This window comes from Trichomonas vaginalis, chromosome V (genome assembly GCF_026262505.1).
Source record: "Trichomonas vaginalis G3 chromosome V, whole genome shotgun sequence".
NCBI classification, from domain to species: Eukaryota; Parabasalia; order Trichomonadida; family Trichomonadidae; genus Trichomonas; species Trichomonas vaginalis.
This window is the reverse complement of record NC_067207.1, coordinates 18,680,609-18,697,766: the sequence shown is the minus strand read 5'-3', so window position 1 is coordinate 18,697,766 and position 17,158 is coordinate 18,680,609. Positions and strand designations below refer to the sequence as shown.

Here is a 17,158-nt window from a genome sequence, read left to right as displayed (position 1 = left end):
CATTTTACTCCTTTCAAGAAACAATAACAAATGATTGAAAGAACAAAAAATGAAGATTTTTGAAAATTTTTTTCTTTCTGTTGAAATATATGATTTCATTTTCTTCTTCATTCTTTGATGTAGGAATATCAAATTCACATGTTAAATTTGGAAATTCTATTTCGATTGGATTTGTTGCATTGTTTGTGAAATAAACTTCTTCTTCTATTTTAGGATTAATTTCATCAATGTAACACCCATCAATTGTAGTATTACCTGGATAAGAAGAACTATGAGCAAAATAAAAATTTCTACCTGTGTTATTGATGAAATTACAATTAACTACATAAACATATGAATAAGCAGAATTTATTATGAAACTTAAATTGTTACTTAAGTAGTTACATGACTTAATCAAAAATATTTCTGATGAATAAGTAATAAAAGTAAGAGAAACCTCATCTGGTAATGCATCAGTATTATTACTAAATGTTGAAAATGATGCTCTCGAAGAATTATAAGAGTCTGCGCTGAATAAACTGCCATAATATAAATCATTATAAGAAATATTTATAGAATTTATTTCAATTTCTCCATTTATTAGATCAATATTTCCTCCATTATTTTTATATAAATTTCCGCCTTCAGAAATAGAAGAATTAAGAATTTTATTTTTATATTTAGCAATATTACTGACATCAGCTTTACAATACATATCTCCATGAGCAGAATTAGAATTTAAACTACAAATTCGATTTTGGACACATTCGCCTTCTGTGGAGAAGTATAAGCTTCCTCCTGGTCCCTTAGTATTAGAGCAATTATTAAAATTTGTTGTTTCAATAAGAGTTTTCGTTGTATCTTTCGAAGTTTTAAAGTTAATAGCTCCTTCTGTAAGTAATGTGCCAAAGTTACAAAAACTTATATAATAATTCTGATCGCATGAACTAAGTTTTTGGCTTTTCGTAGAGTATTTTGTTCCTTTTTCTGAACTTTGGAAAAACTCTGCCCAATCTTGGTGTAACAGTTCTTGTATTATATTTCTCTAAATTCATTTCAAATTGACTGTTTATGCCTTGAAGTAATGAAGTTAAGATCGCTTTTCGACTAGAAACTATAAAAGTGAAGTAAAAATGTAAACTTCAGAATATAAATCATTTTTTTGACAACTTCCACATTTAAATAAAGATTTATCAGAAAAATGATTTACCTCATTTTTAGTGCTTATATGAACCATACATCTATATTAATAACGCCTATATTATCAAAATATCTTGCTTGCTGGTTAATAGAAATATTACGAACAAAATTACATTCATTAAGATATTTCTCTGTTTAGAATTATATCACCTCATAATGTTAGAAGCAAATGTCAATAAGAAAGTACTAATATCCCAAATTTTTCAATAAATTATTTAATTTACAAATATTTACAATTAAACAACGCAAACAAATCACTTCTTTAATACCAATTTACTGATGTACTAATTAGTGCAGCAATAAATATTTCATTTATATAGAAATATACCTAAATTTCTTAATCTTTAAATATTTTTCATAAATTTATTGTTTTGATGCTCACATATATTCATCATCATTTCATTTATATCGCAGATAATATTTAACTCTTTTACAGTTTGTTTGTCATATGGGGAAAAATTATGATAAGAGTGACATACAGAATATTAAAAAGGTAAATTTATCAAACAAAACAAAGAAAAATATAAAAAGATTATAATAATGATAATATAAAGAAATAAAGATATAATTAATTTTCGTTTTCGAGGATGATGTTGAGATCATCAAATGAAATGATGTTTTTGTGTGAATCGTGTTCGTCGTAGAAAAGAATTGTATGATCCTCCAGACTGAAGATTTCGTGACGAATGAAATCGTTCTCTGAAAATGAAATAGATGCAAATGGAACATTTTGAATTTCTTCTTGAGAATCAAACTCTTGACCAACTGAGATTCCAATATGAACTCTTGTTCGACAGAAAACAACTGATGTGATAGAACTAGATTGTGTTGATGACACATCTTTTGTTGATGTTTTTGTTGTTGTTAATGTTGATGTATTTGTTTTGGAAATCGATTTAAGAGAATTTCGAGTTGTTGGTGTTGAGTTGTTCAGCATGTCGCGGATAAATAAATAAACAGCATTAATGTCGTCGTCTTCAATAGAAAAGTAGACTAATGAACCTTCGATATTAAGAAGTTTGCAACATCCATAACATTGTAAGATGTTGTGTGTTGCGAAGAAGATCTGATCAACACAGCTGTTGAATGTGCTGCTGTCGAAATGAATCAAAACAACAAAACAATCAAGAAAATCTTGATGATGGAAAATGGAATTCAGAATGATTGTGAGATTCTGATGTGAGATGTTGATGTCGTGAAGATCATCTGATTTAGAAGGGATAAGAGCAATTCGTGTGATAAGTTTGTCTTCGATCTTGTCTTCGATGAATTTCTTACTCTTCTTCTGGTTAATTGAAAATGAAACAATACCTTCTTCTTCACGTGTAAAGATGTCTTCATATTTATGACCAATAACATCAATAGATGAAATGCCAATGTGTTCTGAAATGTTCTCGCTGATGTCGCTGATAAGTTTAGTCTCGTTGTCAAAGATAACTTCGATGCAGTTGTTAGGAACTGATGAATGTCGAGATGTGTCTAATGGCTTGTTGATGATGTCGAGGTATGAGAGAGGGAAGTGGAAAAGTGAATTGAAACCACGAATGATGAATGATTCGATCTTGTAAACGGCGATGTTAGTACTGAACCAGATAAATGTTGAAACAATGCAGAATGAAACTAATGTTGTCATAGAGATGGAATTAACACGTTCCGTGTCTTCAATGAAATGTTCTAATCGGTGTGTGTAAAATGAAATATTACTGTTGATCTTGATTTCTTTAATTTCAAATGAATTTTCATCTCTTTTTCGATGTGAATGAAAATATGAATCAAATTTAGTGAAATATTGATTTTTGTCTTTGATTTCATATGAACTGAAATTAAGATCATGTTTGTGTAATTCTGTGTTTTTATTGTTGCTTTTGTTGATGAAATCGCCATAGATTCGTAATGGCAATTGATGTAGGTCGGTGATGTTTGGTCGAATATTTGAAACAAAGATGTTTTCACATCGCATCTGGAAATTCAAGATCAGATTGGAATATGCAACAATAAGTAAAATGATGATCCATGGAATGATGTGTGTAGAAAAGATCAAAACAAGAACACGTGTATCTGAGATCTTAGTTTTATCAATTGTTTCTTTAACAATGTCTCGTTCTTCGACTGTTTCTGCTGGGATAAAGTCTTTGGTGTTGTTTGTTGATCCACTAGCAGATGAACAATCATCACTGTTGTCACTAGAGATGAGTGATGGATAGATATTGATATCTGGATTTGAATTTGTATTCGTGCTTTTCTGAACAATGTTTTGCATCAATGCAAACTGTGATGCTTTCAATGATTCATCGGAACCAATGAATGAAATTGCAATCTTGGATTCTTTCAAATTGACATGTCGACTCTTAGTGTTGCCTTTAGGAATAATATTATGTCGCTGAACATTCGTTTGTTGGTTGATAGGATTAGGATTATTGATATTTGTGTCTGATCCATATTTAGACATAGAATTCTTTCGACTTCGAATCAATGATATTTTACTACTTGATTCTGAATTTTTTTGTGATTTTTGTAGTTTTTGACTTTGATGTTGAGTCTGGTTTTCATTTTCATTCTTTTCAAATGGAAACAAAATTCGGAAGAAATCCCAACTTTCAAGTGATTTCTTCAATAATAACATACTCAAACGTTCTTTGGACCCTAAAAATGAAAGGGCGTTCTCTGGAAGATCAAATAATGTCATTCGGACACTCATGTATCCCATGAATGCGGAGAAGATAGACATAAAAATAGACATAACAATTAAATATAATGCATATTTGTGATAAATAATCAATAAATCTTTCCTGTTCAGGATTTCATCAACTTTTGTTTCAAAACTATAATAATTATTTTGGATCGTGTTCAATCTGTCTGAAATAATTCTGTTGTTGTCGATTTCAAGTTCATAACAATTGTCTGTGTTACTTTTTGATAAGAAATCTGACATGAACGATAGAGATTTAGATATGAATGTAAAATCATCTCCAACTGAGAATGAATATTCATTCAGATATCGATAGATATCACTTTTAAGTTCAAAACAGTTATGATATTGTTTGGATTCAATAATTGGTTTAACCATGTAAATAGATGTGACTTCAACATTCAAATACATTGTTTTCTTGATGATGTTTTTGATATCAATCAAACGATGACTGTTTTCAATTTCACTTAAAATAACATCTCGTGCAAAAAAGTAACTCCAAATGAATGTGAGAAGAACTGCAACTAAAACATTCATCGATTTCATTTGGTCACTCTTTTGAACAAACATGGCAATAGATGAGTTATCTGATTCTTCATCTCGATAAATAACATTATCTGATAAATGGAATCGAATATGATTGTATGAGTTTTGTGAACTCAAATTTGATGATGAAGTTGAATTAGTTTCACTTGAATCTGTTGATGTTTTCTCTTCTGTGTATTGTTCAATAGAGATAGGATAATATCTTGCTGTTGCTTTGAAAACTGGATCAACAACACTATAATGATTTTCTTTAAGTAATTGTGAATGACGACGATAAATGACACTTTTACTTGGATCTCCCAATGCAATCAATGATATTTCGGCATATGATTGATAAATGTATGGATCATATTGGTAAATAAATGAACGAAATTCTATGAGATTGATCATTTCAACGTGTGTCACACTTGCTTTCGTTCCATACAAAAATGAAGTGAAGTAATTTTTATCGTGACGGTTTTTCCAAAACATACTCAAACAAACTAAGTAATTTCTGTGTAAATTGTCAAGTTGATTGATGTAATACTCTGGACAATTATCATTAAAACAACTAAATAATCGGCTGGCCAAATAAAATTGATAATCATAATAAACACTTTCTCCTTTCCACATTGACAGCATAATCATGATTTTTTGGCGTTGATTCTTGAATATTCCTAAGAACCTTACAACTTCCATCATCTCTTCATCATCATGCTTCATTCGAAGTAACATTAAATTCTCAAATTTTTCAATATCGGCTTTTTCTTCACTTAAATATCTCATAACTAAGTTATTTCGAACAGGAAGATACCATGGAAACTCTATCTTTCCATTGTAGACCCTCATTTTAATGGAATAATGGTAAATGTAATAAATAAAAACGTAAATTATTAAACATGAAAATAATACAATGACAGGACTAAAGATTTCTTCATATAGATGCGATATTAGTACAAATGGTTGTGAAAACAATATCGCGTCATTTAAAAATGCAAGAACAATCGTTGAATGAATTCCAATTGATAATCTATAAATAAGAAATAGAATTAATACGGTAGGATATGCGAGAAACAGCAATGTATTAATTGTATTGTTATGAGACTCTGCTAAAATGACTTGAAAAGTTACTGAACAAAACCTCAGCCAAAAAATGTAGTATTCTGTGCAGCATGTATTATAGTCAACGAGAGTTCTCATAACAAAAATTCTTGGACGTAAGAAAATGCTTGAAATGTAATCTATGTACGAACATAATAATAAATTAAAAGTATGTATGATTAAAGACAAAACTGAAAGTAGACTGAATGAGTCATGGACTAATAAGAGTATTTGCGAGAATCTAAAGAAGATTTGCATTTGTAAACAAGGCAATAAAAATTCAAACATCGAAGTGATCAGAAATAATGAATTTTTCGAGATGTATTTACCGGTCTTTGCTTTGTCCGATAGTTTTTTGAAATAGTAATAAAGAAATATTTGAATAAATAATAAAACGATATTAGATTGAATTGGGACAACAGAGAAACTGAAACATGAATTGATGAGCCCTGCATTATTTAATGCACGGAGAAATGTTAATGATCTTGTATTTATTTCTCTAACGGGACAGAAATCTAGATAAAAAAAGAGGAGCTGTAAAAACCTAACAATTTCACGGATCCACTGTAGTCTTGAAGGTAGATGAGATCGATATCTCAATTCAAAAGCAAGATCGTATGAATCCTTAAGGTGTTCCTTCAGCATTTAAAAAAATTACTGTTTAATTTGCGGTTTTTAATTTTTTTTTCGGAAATAAATTATCAATAATATATTCATACTTATGATAATTATTTTTCAATTAACAGTTCTTTCAATTTTTTGAGAAATATCTCAAATGAAAGCGAAAATGATTTTCTTACAAATATATATTCTATTAAAATAATTGGAATTTCATGTTTTGATAAAGTATTTAACTTTATTGCTTCTTTCAATTTTTTGAAAACTATCGGAATTTTTTTTACAACAAATGCTTACAAAAGCATGTAAATATGTTTAAAATAATGCACTCATAAATAACAATTCAGAAACTTGCATTTCGTGATTAATTATGTCAAGATTCTTTTCATGATTGAAGGATTATCATTGATCATATGATGCATTTTAGAAATCATAAATAAGCACTTTAAATGCATTTTTTAACAATAATTTTAAATGATATGGTAACCAGAGAGTATAACTTTGATCATTTCGTATTTTGTGAGAAAATGATATAATATACATAAAGAAAAATCTAGATTATTGGGAAAAAAAGCTCAATAAAATTTATTGAACCCATATTATATTTAATATAGGATTGGATATACTGTGGATTAAATGTCGAAAAATTTACCGTTAATTCCTTCAGATCTTCAAAATAATAAAAAAAATGATATAAATTTATTCTAGGATGATCAATATAATCCTCAAAGAACTTGTGAATTTGTAGTAATTTTATTAGGTGTATAAATTGCAAAATCAGGTATGGCAATTTGTGTAGCTCCAATAGAAGTTATTGAATTTATGTTAATGGTGATAAAAACAACTAAATCCATGGAAAATAGTGTTTTTTAGAAAATTATTGTTTTATTAGCGGGGCAAATATGGGAAACGGGAAAATATAAAATATTGAAACCAGGTATGATGTCAATTCTATTTTTATACTATATATCATATCTTTATCTTTGGGTGATGATGTTATAAACTCAATGAATAAGAATACATTCATTCTATTTGAAATAGTGTAAATTATGATTTTTTCACCCCATACATGAGTTGAACCAATTGGAAACAGAAAGAATTAAGTTTAAATTGGCTATATTTATTTTGGCTTAAAGATTTCATTTTTTTGACAGAATTAATGGTTTATTGATGATATGGTTAATTCGTTCGACATTTCTTTGCCGATTTAATGGTTTTGCAAACCTAAAAAAAGTTCCTCAAAGAAGATATTCATAATTTCTGAATATTATCATATTTTTAATTTATGATTTTCTAATATTTGAAGTTATTGTAATTAATAATTATTTGCACTGTCACGTGGAAATCAATTTCAAAAACGAAAATTATTTGAAGATAAAAATTAGATTTTGTAAGACACAATTTTGAAGTAACAACTTTAGAGTTGTTGAATTTTTTTGATAGGTTTGATTTTTTTTATGGAAAATAATAAAATTTGAGTAATTTCAATTTTGATTTTGAAAATCAGCAGTATTCTGTTTAAAATATAATCAACCAAAATTTGGAAATAAAGAGTATGAAAAAAAATTGATCCGCACCAAAGTCATAAAAGATGGAAAAATGAATAAAATCGGATATGCCAAATGGTGATACCATCAAAATTCTGTAAGTATTTAACTAGAATGAAAACGCAATCGAATTCAGCTATTTTAACAATTAAAAAAAATAAAAATAAAATAAATAAAAAATGATATTGATACAAAGATAAGTAAATCAAAAAAAAAAAAAAAAAAAAAAAGGAAGTGGGGCTTCCAGGGGCTGCGCCCCTTCTAGCCCCGAAGATGTTTAGTATAAATGAAGTTTTTATTCGGAAAATTGTTAGTCTTCTGGTGTGAATTCGGAGGACTCTTCTTCTTCCTCCTCCTCTTCTTCCTCTTCTTCGTCATCGTCGGCGTAGTGGAGGAGGACGTAGTTCATCCAAATTCTGTATGGACGTCCTGATTTGGATTTAAATGAGATGGACATATTTTGTGTGAGTGTTATTTCAGTTTCGATAAAGAGTTGGTGTGCTGGTTTGAATATATGTTCGACGTAGGAGAATTTGTGCAACTCATCTTCTCCCAATTCTGTATTGATACAGACTTCGATGAAGTCACCACTGAGAATGTCTTCACCTGTGGGCATATCCACAACAATTAAATAACGACACAATAGTTGTGAAATTCATTAGTAGGAAATACTGTTGCAGGCGTATTATATGAGGGGAAAAATGTTTTTTCTTCCCCAAATTCATCTGCTACTTCATCTTCATCGTATCCGTTGTTAAAAGCTTTAAATTCATGTACAATTTGAGCAAATTGTTGACGGAGATTTGGTGGCATACGTAAGCAAGCTTGTAACAATGTCCTACCTTCCACACACTCAGCAAATATGGGAAGGTAGGAACATATAATGTCCGTCAATTGGTCCTGGTTGGGGACCAATTGACAGAGTTTTGTGTATGCCGTTATTGTTTCTTTAACGGTATTTGTGTAGATACGGTTATATGGAGTATTTCCCTGGTTGTTAAGGGAAAAATACTCATCCGATTGTAATTTCAATCTTGACCTCAACTCTTTGTTCGGTATTCTTTGGTCTATTCTTAGAGCTGTATTTGTTCGTGCGGGCTGTGGTTTTAAAACATTCGTGTCAAGTTTTAATTGCTTCGAATTGGATGTCGATTTGAATTGGGAGTCTTTTGAGTTCTCCTGAGCTTGGTTCTGTATTAAAGACTGAATAGCAGTGTCAGCTTCTTGTTTTTCGAGATAGTATTCTATTGAATTGGGCTTCACTGTTCGAGACGCGTACATTAGACAAAAATGAACTGTTTTTTTCGGACTACTCATAGAAAAGTTTAAAATAAACCGTTTTCGTCAACGGTAACCCCCTCTATTTTTTTATTTTATTTAATAGTTACCGTTGGCAAACCGTTCCATCTCAAATATTGAATGAACTATAAACGTTTTTTGTTTTCTATATATACTTTTTTGTCAAACGGTAAAACTTTTTACACAACGGTTTTTGAGAGTCGTCGCTGTTGACTTTTTTGTAGAACACTCAAAATAGTATAACTTTGTCCGGACAAGTAAGGGTCTATCGTCGCTACAGGAAAAGTTACAGGCGTTCCAAGGAAGTATACTTTGAGAAGCCTTTCCCCCTTATAGAATGAGATAGGACGGTTATTTTACAAAACTGACAACACTTTGACCGAGTAGTTTTTTGTGCTGAACAAAAAGTGTCATATAAACATCTGTCAAAAACCGCTTTTTAACTTCACTTAAAATGCCACGTAAGCTACGTAAGAATATACGTAAGAGGAAGAGAGCATTGAAACATCCAATAGTAACTAACACCACAACAACAGTTGCAACAACAAATGCTGAATGACCCCACTATGTTGCAACAAATGTCAAGCAATCCTATGCTTTTAAACCGAGTTTTGGTGCACAGAGTGGAGGTTTAAGAGCGGCACTTTTAGCGAAAATGGCAGGCTATGGTGGAGCTGCAGACGGAACAGCCTATAACCCTCAAAGTCAAATGAATTTGAGTTCACTCAAAAATCAAATAACAGATGTCAAAAAGTCAAACATAGACATACAGAAACAAATAAGTGAAAACGAAAAGAAACTAGAATATGACAGACACACAAAGAAACTCAATGAGTTAAACGTAGAGAAAAAGAAGAAAGAAGAACAACTGAAAGAACTAAGTACAGAGGAATATGCGAAAAAAGTGTCAGAAAAAGCAGCAGAAGTAGCAAAAATGGAACAAGATGTCATAAATTTGAAAAACCATACTACTCAATATAAAGTACTGAAAGATGAAGAGATAAAACAAAAAGCCCTGAAGACATATATGGATAGCGATGAGTATAAAAAAGAAGTTGAAGCAAATGTAAAGGCAGAAAAACTTTTACAGTTGCAAAACCAAACCGTACAGTATGAAAACTTAGCACAAGAAAGTAAAAATAACGACGCAGCCATGCAAAAGGCAATGAAAAGCGCAGAATATATAAAAGCTAACAATGACTGGTTAGATGCCCAAGCCAACGCTAAAGCAGCCCAACTTATAGGGTCAATAAGGACAAAAATACAAGCGGATGAAGACAGTTCAAATGAAGCTTTAACGAATGCTGACTTTAAGAACGCCTTCGAAGCTCTTCATAGTAAGGTGAAACAAGTGAACGACTTCTCATCTGGAAAGAAACTGAAGTCTGAAGGTTTCGACAAAGAGTTAAAAGAAGTAGCACAAAATATGACGAAAATAACAGATGCAGCAACGAGACAGGCAGTTCAAAGTGCCTATGACGCCGTTAGAGCAACTGTTGTGAAAAGTCAAGAAAAAGAGTTACAACAGACCAAAACAGACCTAGTAAATGCTTTCTTAAAAACGAAAAGTCAGGTAGGACATTACGCTGCAGATGGAACATATGTGCCAGCTGGTGGAACTTATATACCACCAAACCCTCCAAGAGAAGCACCTGCACCAGGACTACCTAGAACATTTACATCGTCACATGGACACAGACACAGGCATGCACCAAAACCAACACAACAACCAACAGTTCAAAATCCAGCACCACAACCAACAGTTCAAAACACTGCACCACAACCAACAGTTCAAAACACTGCACAGCAACAACCACAAACAGAGCAAGGACATAAAAGAAGTAGAGAACAAGGAAACCAAGAATTCTTAAAAATGCTTAAAGAAGAGTGTGGTTTCCCAGATACTGTTGACTTTAGTGACAGATATAAAGAAGCTATTGGAAAGTTCAAGGATGGAAATACTGACCCGAACCTATTTAGCTTTATGGCTCAGCACCAAAACGGATATAATCTCAAACCTGGAAAATACAAGCTCGCTAAGGGATATGATTTAATAGCATATCATCCAAATGACATGGATGAATTTACTCCGAGATATTTGATGTCAGAGCTAAATGACAATTCAACTTTCGTCATGAAACGCGTAAAAAATAGAGACGGAACGAAAGAACAAAAGCTTATGAATGCGGATGACGTAGATAGGGAAATTGTTAAAACGGTCTCGGAATATATGAAATGCCAGCAGATGAGGTACAAGAAACTCCACAGGAAGAAGTTCAGATACAACCAGACATGGAAGAAATAGTTCAGCAACAACAGCTAGAAGAGCCTGAAGGAAACGAACAAGTCCTCCTTTGGAAACTAACTTCACAGAACTAGATGAAGATTTGGAACAGCCGAAAAATCTTGACCCTCAACAAGAGTATGCGGAGAATATGGAATATTTCCAAGAGTCTAAAAAAAATTCGGCTGACATAGTAGAAGAATATCGAAAAATGTTTGCCGACATACAAAAGACTCCAACACCAGATGAAAATATTCAGCATAGAATGGAAGAACTGAAAAAAATGTACACAAATACAACAACCCTTTTTACTTACGAGCATTTAACGTTCAATCTTCGGATGAACTCGGTGAAAATAAAAGGTTAAATTTCAAGAAAACATATAGAAATGAAACATTGTTTAAAGTTCATTCAGAACCTAACCAAGATGGAAACAAACCTACTTTTGTTTCTGCAGACGATGGAACTACAATGAGATGGGGTCATAAAGCTAATCCGGATAGGTGGTTCATAAACTTACAACCACAATTCCAAGAAGTTGTAGACGCAATGGAAGTGAATGGTGAACCAGATATAGCTGGTATTTTCAGCGCGGCTTTAATGCCATTGAAAGATATGAAAGATGCAGATATTTTGGACCAGTATGAAATGAACATGGCTGATGGAAATATAACACCTGACGTTCTAAAACATTTATCTCAAAGAACTACACAGAACCATAAAGATGGTATATTTGGTGAAGAGTTTAGAAAGAAAGTTAGGGAGACAGAAGGAAGAGAACCTATTGTACATGACCTTGCAAACGAAAGTTTACAAAATGTCATAAAAACTTACTTTGCAGACAATGAACGAGAAGGGATGAATATTTAAGAAAACTCAAATGGACAGTACCAAATGAAATGTTAGTATTGAAAAACATGTTCCTTGACAAAATAAAACCAACTACAGAAATAAACGACGCAAGACTGAAAGATTGGGTAAAAGCTTTCCCATTCACAAAAGATATAGTTGGTAACATGGAAAGAAAACCAGAATGGCTACAAAAACATATATTTGGAAACGAGCTTATTCCATATGGACAGGCACTGTTTGAAGAGCTTGAACCGGAAACTCAGGAAAGAGTCATGCAAACAATACGCGAAGACTCAAATACAGACTATGACAAACTCTTTCTAGGATATAGGTTACCTGAGATGGGCGACCAGAGCCAAAAGGCAAAAAGGACATGGGAAATTTGCAACATACTAGATGAACATAATGCAAAGATGCAACAACTTCAAGCAGAGGGCAATGAAGGAAAAAGAAGAGTTAAAAACTCAGTCAGGAAGAAAGTAAAGCTTGGTCGGAGTGGGTTCTATTATGACATATAAATCCAACTATTCTATATTTTTACTCATATGAAATGTACGCCGCTCAGAATATAACGCCAACAGTTTTGGATGCTATGAATGGAAATGTTTCCGAATGGTATAACGAATGCGACAATGCCATTAGAAGGTCAGAAATAGTTCCTGGAACTTACGAATATACAACTGCTGTTTCTTATGGAAACGTAGGTGAGTTTGGAGAAGGTTCTTCAACAACAGTAGATATTGCTTGCGACAGGTTTCATATAATTTCTATTGACAACTCTTTCTTATACGTGGAACAAGACATTGAAATAAAACCTTCTGCCAAGTTGTCTGACAAGAAAGGTTGCAATGGAATTTTCTATGTCGGATACCAATATGCTCCAGAAGTTTTCATGGGATATAAGATATATTCTAACTCTGACTTAGTTCAAACAGTAACATGGGCAAACTATGAATGGTTCGCTTTGAGAAACTCAGTACAACCACAAGCTAGAGAACAAACAGACCAGTATGCAACTATTGAGAAAATAAGAAGACTTGACCCTAACGTTCCAGGAGTTTATGTTAACCTTTCTGGACAAACTGCAGCAGCAGTAACCAAAGTAAAACTGAAACTTAGAGTTCCTTTGTCATCTTTCCTCATCTTCAGGTTTTTAAGATACTTGCCAAACTGGGCAGGAAAAATTTCTATCGAACTTACTCCAAGCAAAAATAACTTAGTCATTGCACCAACACAAGACCCATTCACTCTTACAGAAGTAGTGGGCAAATAAAATGTCATTCGCCGACTTTTGCAAAAACAAAGTTGACTTAGACTTTGGTTTCTCAAACCTCAACACTGAAGTAAACTATTATTTCAATGCTGCTGGAGATGCTTGGGACCCAGTTAAGTTCACATGCGAAAAATTTGAATGCAAGAGAATAGAAAGCAGACTTGCAGTCTATATGTTGGACCCAGATATTTCAAATGCTTTAGCTGCCAAATATATTGCAGTTCCACTTATGTTCCCTATACACCAAATATCTGTCAAAGACTTTGCAGGTGAAGTTGGAAACCAAAGTGCTGACCCAGGTGCAAGAACAGATATTGCTTTAACAACTGCAATGAAACATGCAGATACTATGTTTGTACTGTTCAGACGAACTATAAATGACTATTCTTGCTTCTACAACCCTGGTATTAAATACCATATAAACATAGATGGCAAATATTATCCAAGAGAAGAATATTCTACAGTTGAGGATATGAGGTCATACAACTTGACATTAGATGCTATGAACTTTAACAACAACTTCACAACAACCATTAACCCTGAAATGCAAAGTTCTATTATGCCATATGTGAAAGTATGGACTCATACAGGAGGTCAAAAAACTCAATATACAAATGGAGACCGTTCAAACTTTTGGCTTGGCATTCCATTTGCTGACTCAGAAGACTTTATGGGTGGTATTTCAACTGTTGGTACTGTACAAATACAATATACTGGTGACAGAGACGGTCCAGATGAATGAAAGCAAAGAAGTTTACAAAACCAATAGCACTTTTCACGGAAGATGCTCTTTTGAAGATTCGTTCGATGAAACCTGCTGGGCTCCTCAGATTGGCATAACGACAGCTTCCATCGAGCAGATTTTGGCAGCAGGTCAGTAAGTTGTTCTTGAACTGACTTCTCTCCGTCAAATATTGACAGTACGCCAGTTTTGACATAAAATTGTAAGATAAACTTTCCTTTAGAAATATCGGTCAGTTTTGTTGTTATATTTTTGTCTGCTTCAAGAACTTTCACCATTTCGGTTATACCAACTTTCTTTGCTTTATGAAAATATTTTGGTTCAGCAAAGACTGCTATTCTATAACATTTTCCATTGTTTGTGTAAAGAACTATTCTGTCAATGTATTTGTACTGTTTGTGTGTGTAAACTTTGTTCTGCTTCAATTCGAAGAGATACTCAAATACGTCCATCTTTTTATTCTAAGTAAAATGTCATTTCCGAAAAATAGAAGCGTGAGTGTTTCAAAAGGTTTAATGGCGGTGGCAGATGTGAAGTTAAATTCACCAACTCAAACAAACAGTCAAAGTGTTGTTGTCAATGTCAAAGACAGAGATGTTGAAGTGGGGAAACCATACGAAGACGAAGATGGTATAGCAATTGTTCCTGTAAAAGAACAACCAACATATCCTGAAGTTAACAGAGACTTAAGTTCTGTTGCAGATATTCGAAATGACTACCAACAACTGAAAGACAAACTTAAAACTCAGGAGAAGATTTGTCAAGCTTTAGGTCTAATGTTAAACTTGGTTGAGCACAACCCTGTAAAAGTGAACTCATATGTCATCGCACCTCATGAAATTTTGAAAGAACTATTGAAACTTTTGACAGAGGCAGACGATATAAACATCAAAGAAATAGAACCCGACATTGCTTGCTGTGGTGTTTCATATAATGTCATTGACAAGATATACGTTATGAAAGGAGGTGAAACGTTGAACTTAAAGTATAGTTTCCCAGACGTCATAAAAATATTTGACGACCACAACATTTCATTAAAATTTATTTGCTAAGTAAATGGCAGAAGATATAATGGTTTATACTATTACGACTAAAAACCCTGAGTCATATAATTCTATAACAACAAACTTACAAAGTCCTCAAGGACGTATTGTAAACTGACCTTAAACACGATGACGACTAAAGCCTGTTTTGCTCTTTTGACACCAGAAGACTTTGTTGTTGTGAATGGTAAAAAATACTTCTTTGAAGATACTTACTCAGATATACCACCAACAGGTTTTGTTGACTTATTTAATACTTTAAGGACGGATGTAACATGTGCTGCAACTAGAGCAGGTTTCATTATGTTTGGATGTCCGACTGAGTTTAGTATAAACGATATGAGCTATAATACAAAACTTATATCTGGTTTTTACTACCAACAGTTTCCTATAACAGGAAAAGGTGTCATACAAGGAATGTCTGTTCCATTGACTTTAAGTACACCTATTTTATATATTGTTTCAAACTTAGGTTCAAAGTGCTATTCGAATGTGACAGACAAACTACTATGACAAAAGATACTCATGCGTATAAACAACACTTTCTCTGCTGGTTTGCCTATTGTTCATTCGAATGCAGAGTTTTCAGCTTTAGTGAACTCAAACACTTTAGCAAACATAAACTTAACCTTAGTTGACGCAAACTTTGTTCCTGTAAAACTTTTATGTCCTATGTATTTGTCAATGACGGCAGAAAGTTTCGAATTGGAAGATGCAACTGGTGAAAGTATTGTATTACAAGAACAACTTCAACAACAAATAGCTCAAGAACAACAAATGCAACAAATGCAACAACAAAGTCAAGAATAAAAAAAATATTTTTTATTTTTATAAAAATGTACAGAATAGATGTTTCAGATTTTTATGACTTCCAAGCATTCAGAAATATGTGTCCATTTAGAGACTATAACAAAGCAGTCGAGAATTTGAAACGTTTAGTCATTTATGTCGACTCTGCCCAGAATGTTATGTTATGAAAGAATGGGATGTAGTCTTTAACAAACCTAAAGCGACAATAGTTTCAGAACAAGAATGTAGACAGAAACTTAAGAAAATAAAAGTCGTACAAGTTGGCATGAAGATGTTAGATGCTTGGGATATCTTATTGTCAAAGTTAGAAGATTTTTCAGTTCGAGGTAAAAGTTCTATACACCTTCTCCAAACTTCTATTTCTATCTTCACTGGATATAAATACGAACAAGTAGAATGGAAAGAAAATGTTATAGAAGCTTGGTTAGACCATGTCAAAGAAATTATATGCAATGGAAACGAAAGAGTCTATGAGTATATCTTATGTTGGTTTGCAAACATCTTACAACATCCAAGTGCTAAAAATGAAACTGCTCTCATTATAATTGGAAAACAAGGAACTAGGTAAGAATACTTTCTTTACAGATATCTTATGCAAACTGTTAGAAGGTTATTCGAATCCGAATATGACAAACTTAGAAAACATCTGTGGCAAGTTAACTCTCAATAGAGAATATGAAACTTATAGTTTGCAATGAACTTCAAAGTATAGATACAACAAAAGTTTTGAACTCAGATGCTTTGAAGAGTCTTATAACAGACAAAGTTGGAGTTGTTGAAAGAAAGTATAAAGACCAAAGAGTTTGTGAAAATGTTGCAAACTTCATTATGGTTCAAACAATGCTGTTCCGATGAAGTTAGAAAGTTCTGACAGAAGATATGTAGTTGTCAGAACGTCAGATTCTCATATGCAAGATACAGAATATTTTGACGACTTAGCAGAAACTTTGACATCTGACTTTTACAACCACTTGTTCTCATACTTTATGACATTAGATATTTCAAAGTTCAATCCAAGACAAATTCCACATACCGAAGAGAGACAAACATTGTTAGAAGCAAACAAGAGTGTATATGAACTGTTCATAGATGAAACTGACTTGAGTGTTTAGATGAAAGGTCATTGTACGATTCGTATAAACAATATTGTCAAGAATATGGTTATATGACAGCGTCTAAACGAACATTCTTGGCAA

At 32.5% G+C, this 17,158-nt stretch overlaps 5 protein-coding genes and 3 pseudogenes across 8 annotated transcripts, besides 1 other annotated feature; 5 read left to right on the top strand and 3 right to left on the bottom strand.

The window, feature by feature from the left end:
* Nucleotides 1-1,747: 1,747 nt before the first annotated feature.
* On the bottom strand, nt 1,748-5,242 carry TVAGG3_0361290 (uncharacterized protein; the record flags this gene model as incomplete). Its single annotated transcript, XM_001579835.1, has 1 exon — nt 1,748-5,242. One exon carries the CDS (start codon nt 5,240-5,242, stop codon nt 1,748-1,750), a length of 3,495 nt encoding a protein of 1,164 aa, XP_001579885.1.
* Nucleotides 5,243-7,866: 2,624 nt separating this feature from the next.
* Nucleotides 7,867-17,158: part of a mobile genetic element that runs on past the window's edge.
* TVAGG3_0361280 lies at nt 7,970-8,216 on the bottom strand (annotated as a pseudogene). Its single transcript has one exon. A coding segment is annotated over exon 1 (247 nt).
* TVAGG3_0361270 (uncharacterized protein) lies at nt 8,332-8,940 on the bottom strand (the record flags this gene model as incomplete). The annotated part of the gene is made up of 1 exon (XM_001282529.2): nt 8,332-8,940. A coding segment is annotated over one exon (609 nt), but the record flags the coding sequence as incomplete, so codon positions are not given.
* TVAGG3_0361260 lies at nt 9,893-12,096 on the top strand (annotated as a pseudogene). The gene has a single exon. A coding segment is annotated over exon 1 (2,204 nt).
* TVAGG3_0361250 (protein of unknown function, DUF4106 family) lies at nt 12,142-12,612 on the top strand (the record flags this gene model as incomplete). The annotated part of the gene is made up of 1 exon (XM_051231451.1): nt 12,142-12,612. One exon carries the CDS (start codon nt 12,142-12,144, stop codon nt 12,610-12,612), a length of 471 nt encoding a protein of 156 aa, XP_051101181.1.
* TVAGG3_0361240 (protein of unknown function, DUF4106 family) lies at nt 13,540-14,083 on the top strand (the record flags this gene model as incomplete). Its single annotated transcript, XM_051231450.1, has 1 exon — nt 13,540-14,083. A coding segment is annotated over one exon (544 nt), but the record flags the coding sequence as incomplete, so codon positions are not given.
* Nucleotides 14,625-15,161, top strand: TVAGG3_0361230 (protein of unknown function, DUF4106 family; the record flags this gene model as incomplete). Its single annotated transcript, XM_051231449.1, has 1 exon — nt 14,625-15,161. The coding sequence occupies one exon, from the start codon at nt 14,625-14,627 to the stop codon at nt 15,159-15,161; it is 537 nt and encodes a 178-aa protein (XP_051101179.1).
* On the top strand, nt 15,989-16,935 carry TVAGG3_0361220 (annotated as a pseudogene). The gene has a single exon. A coding segment is annotated over exon 1 (947 nt).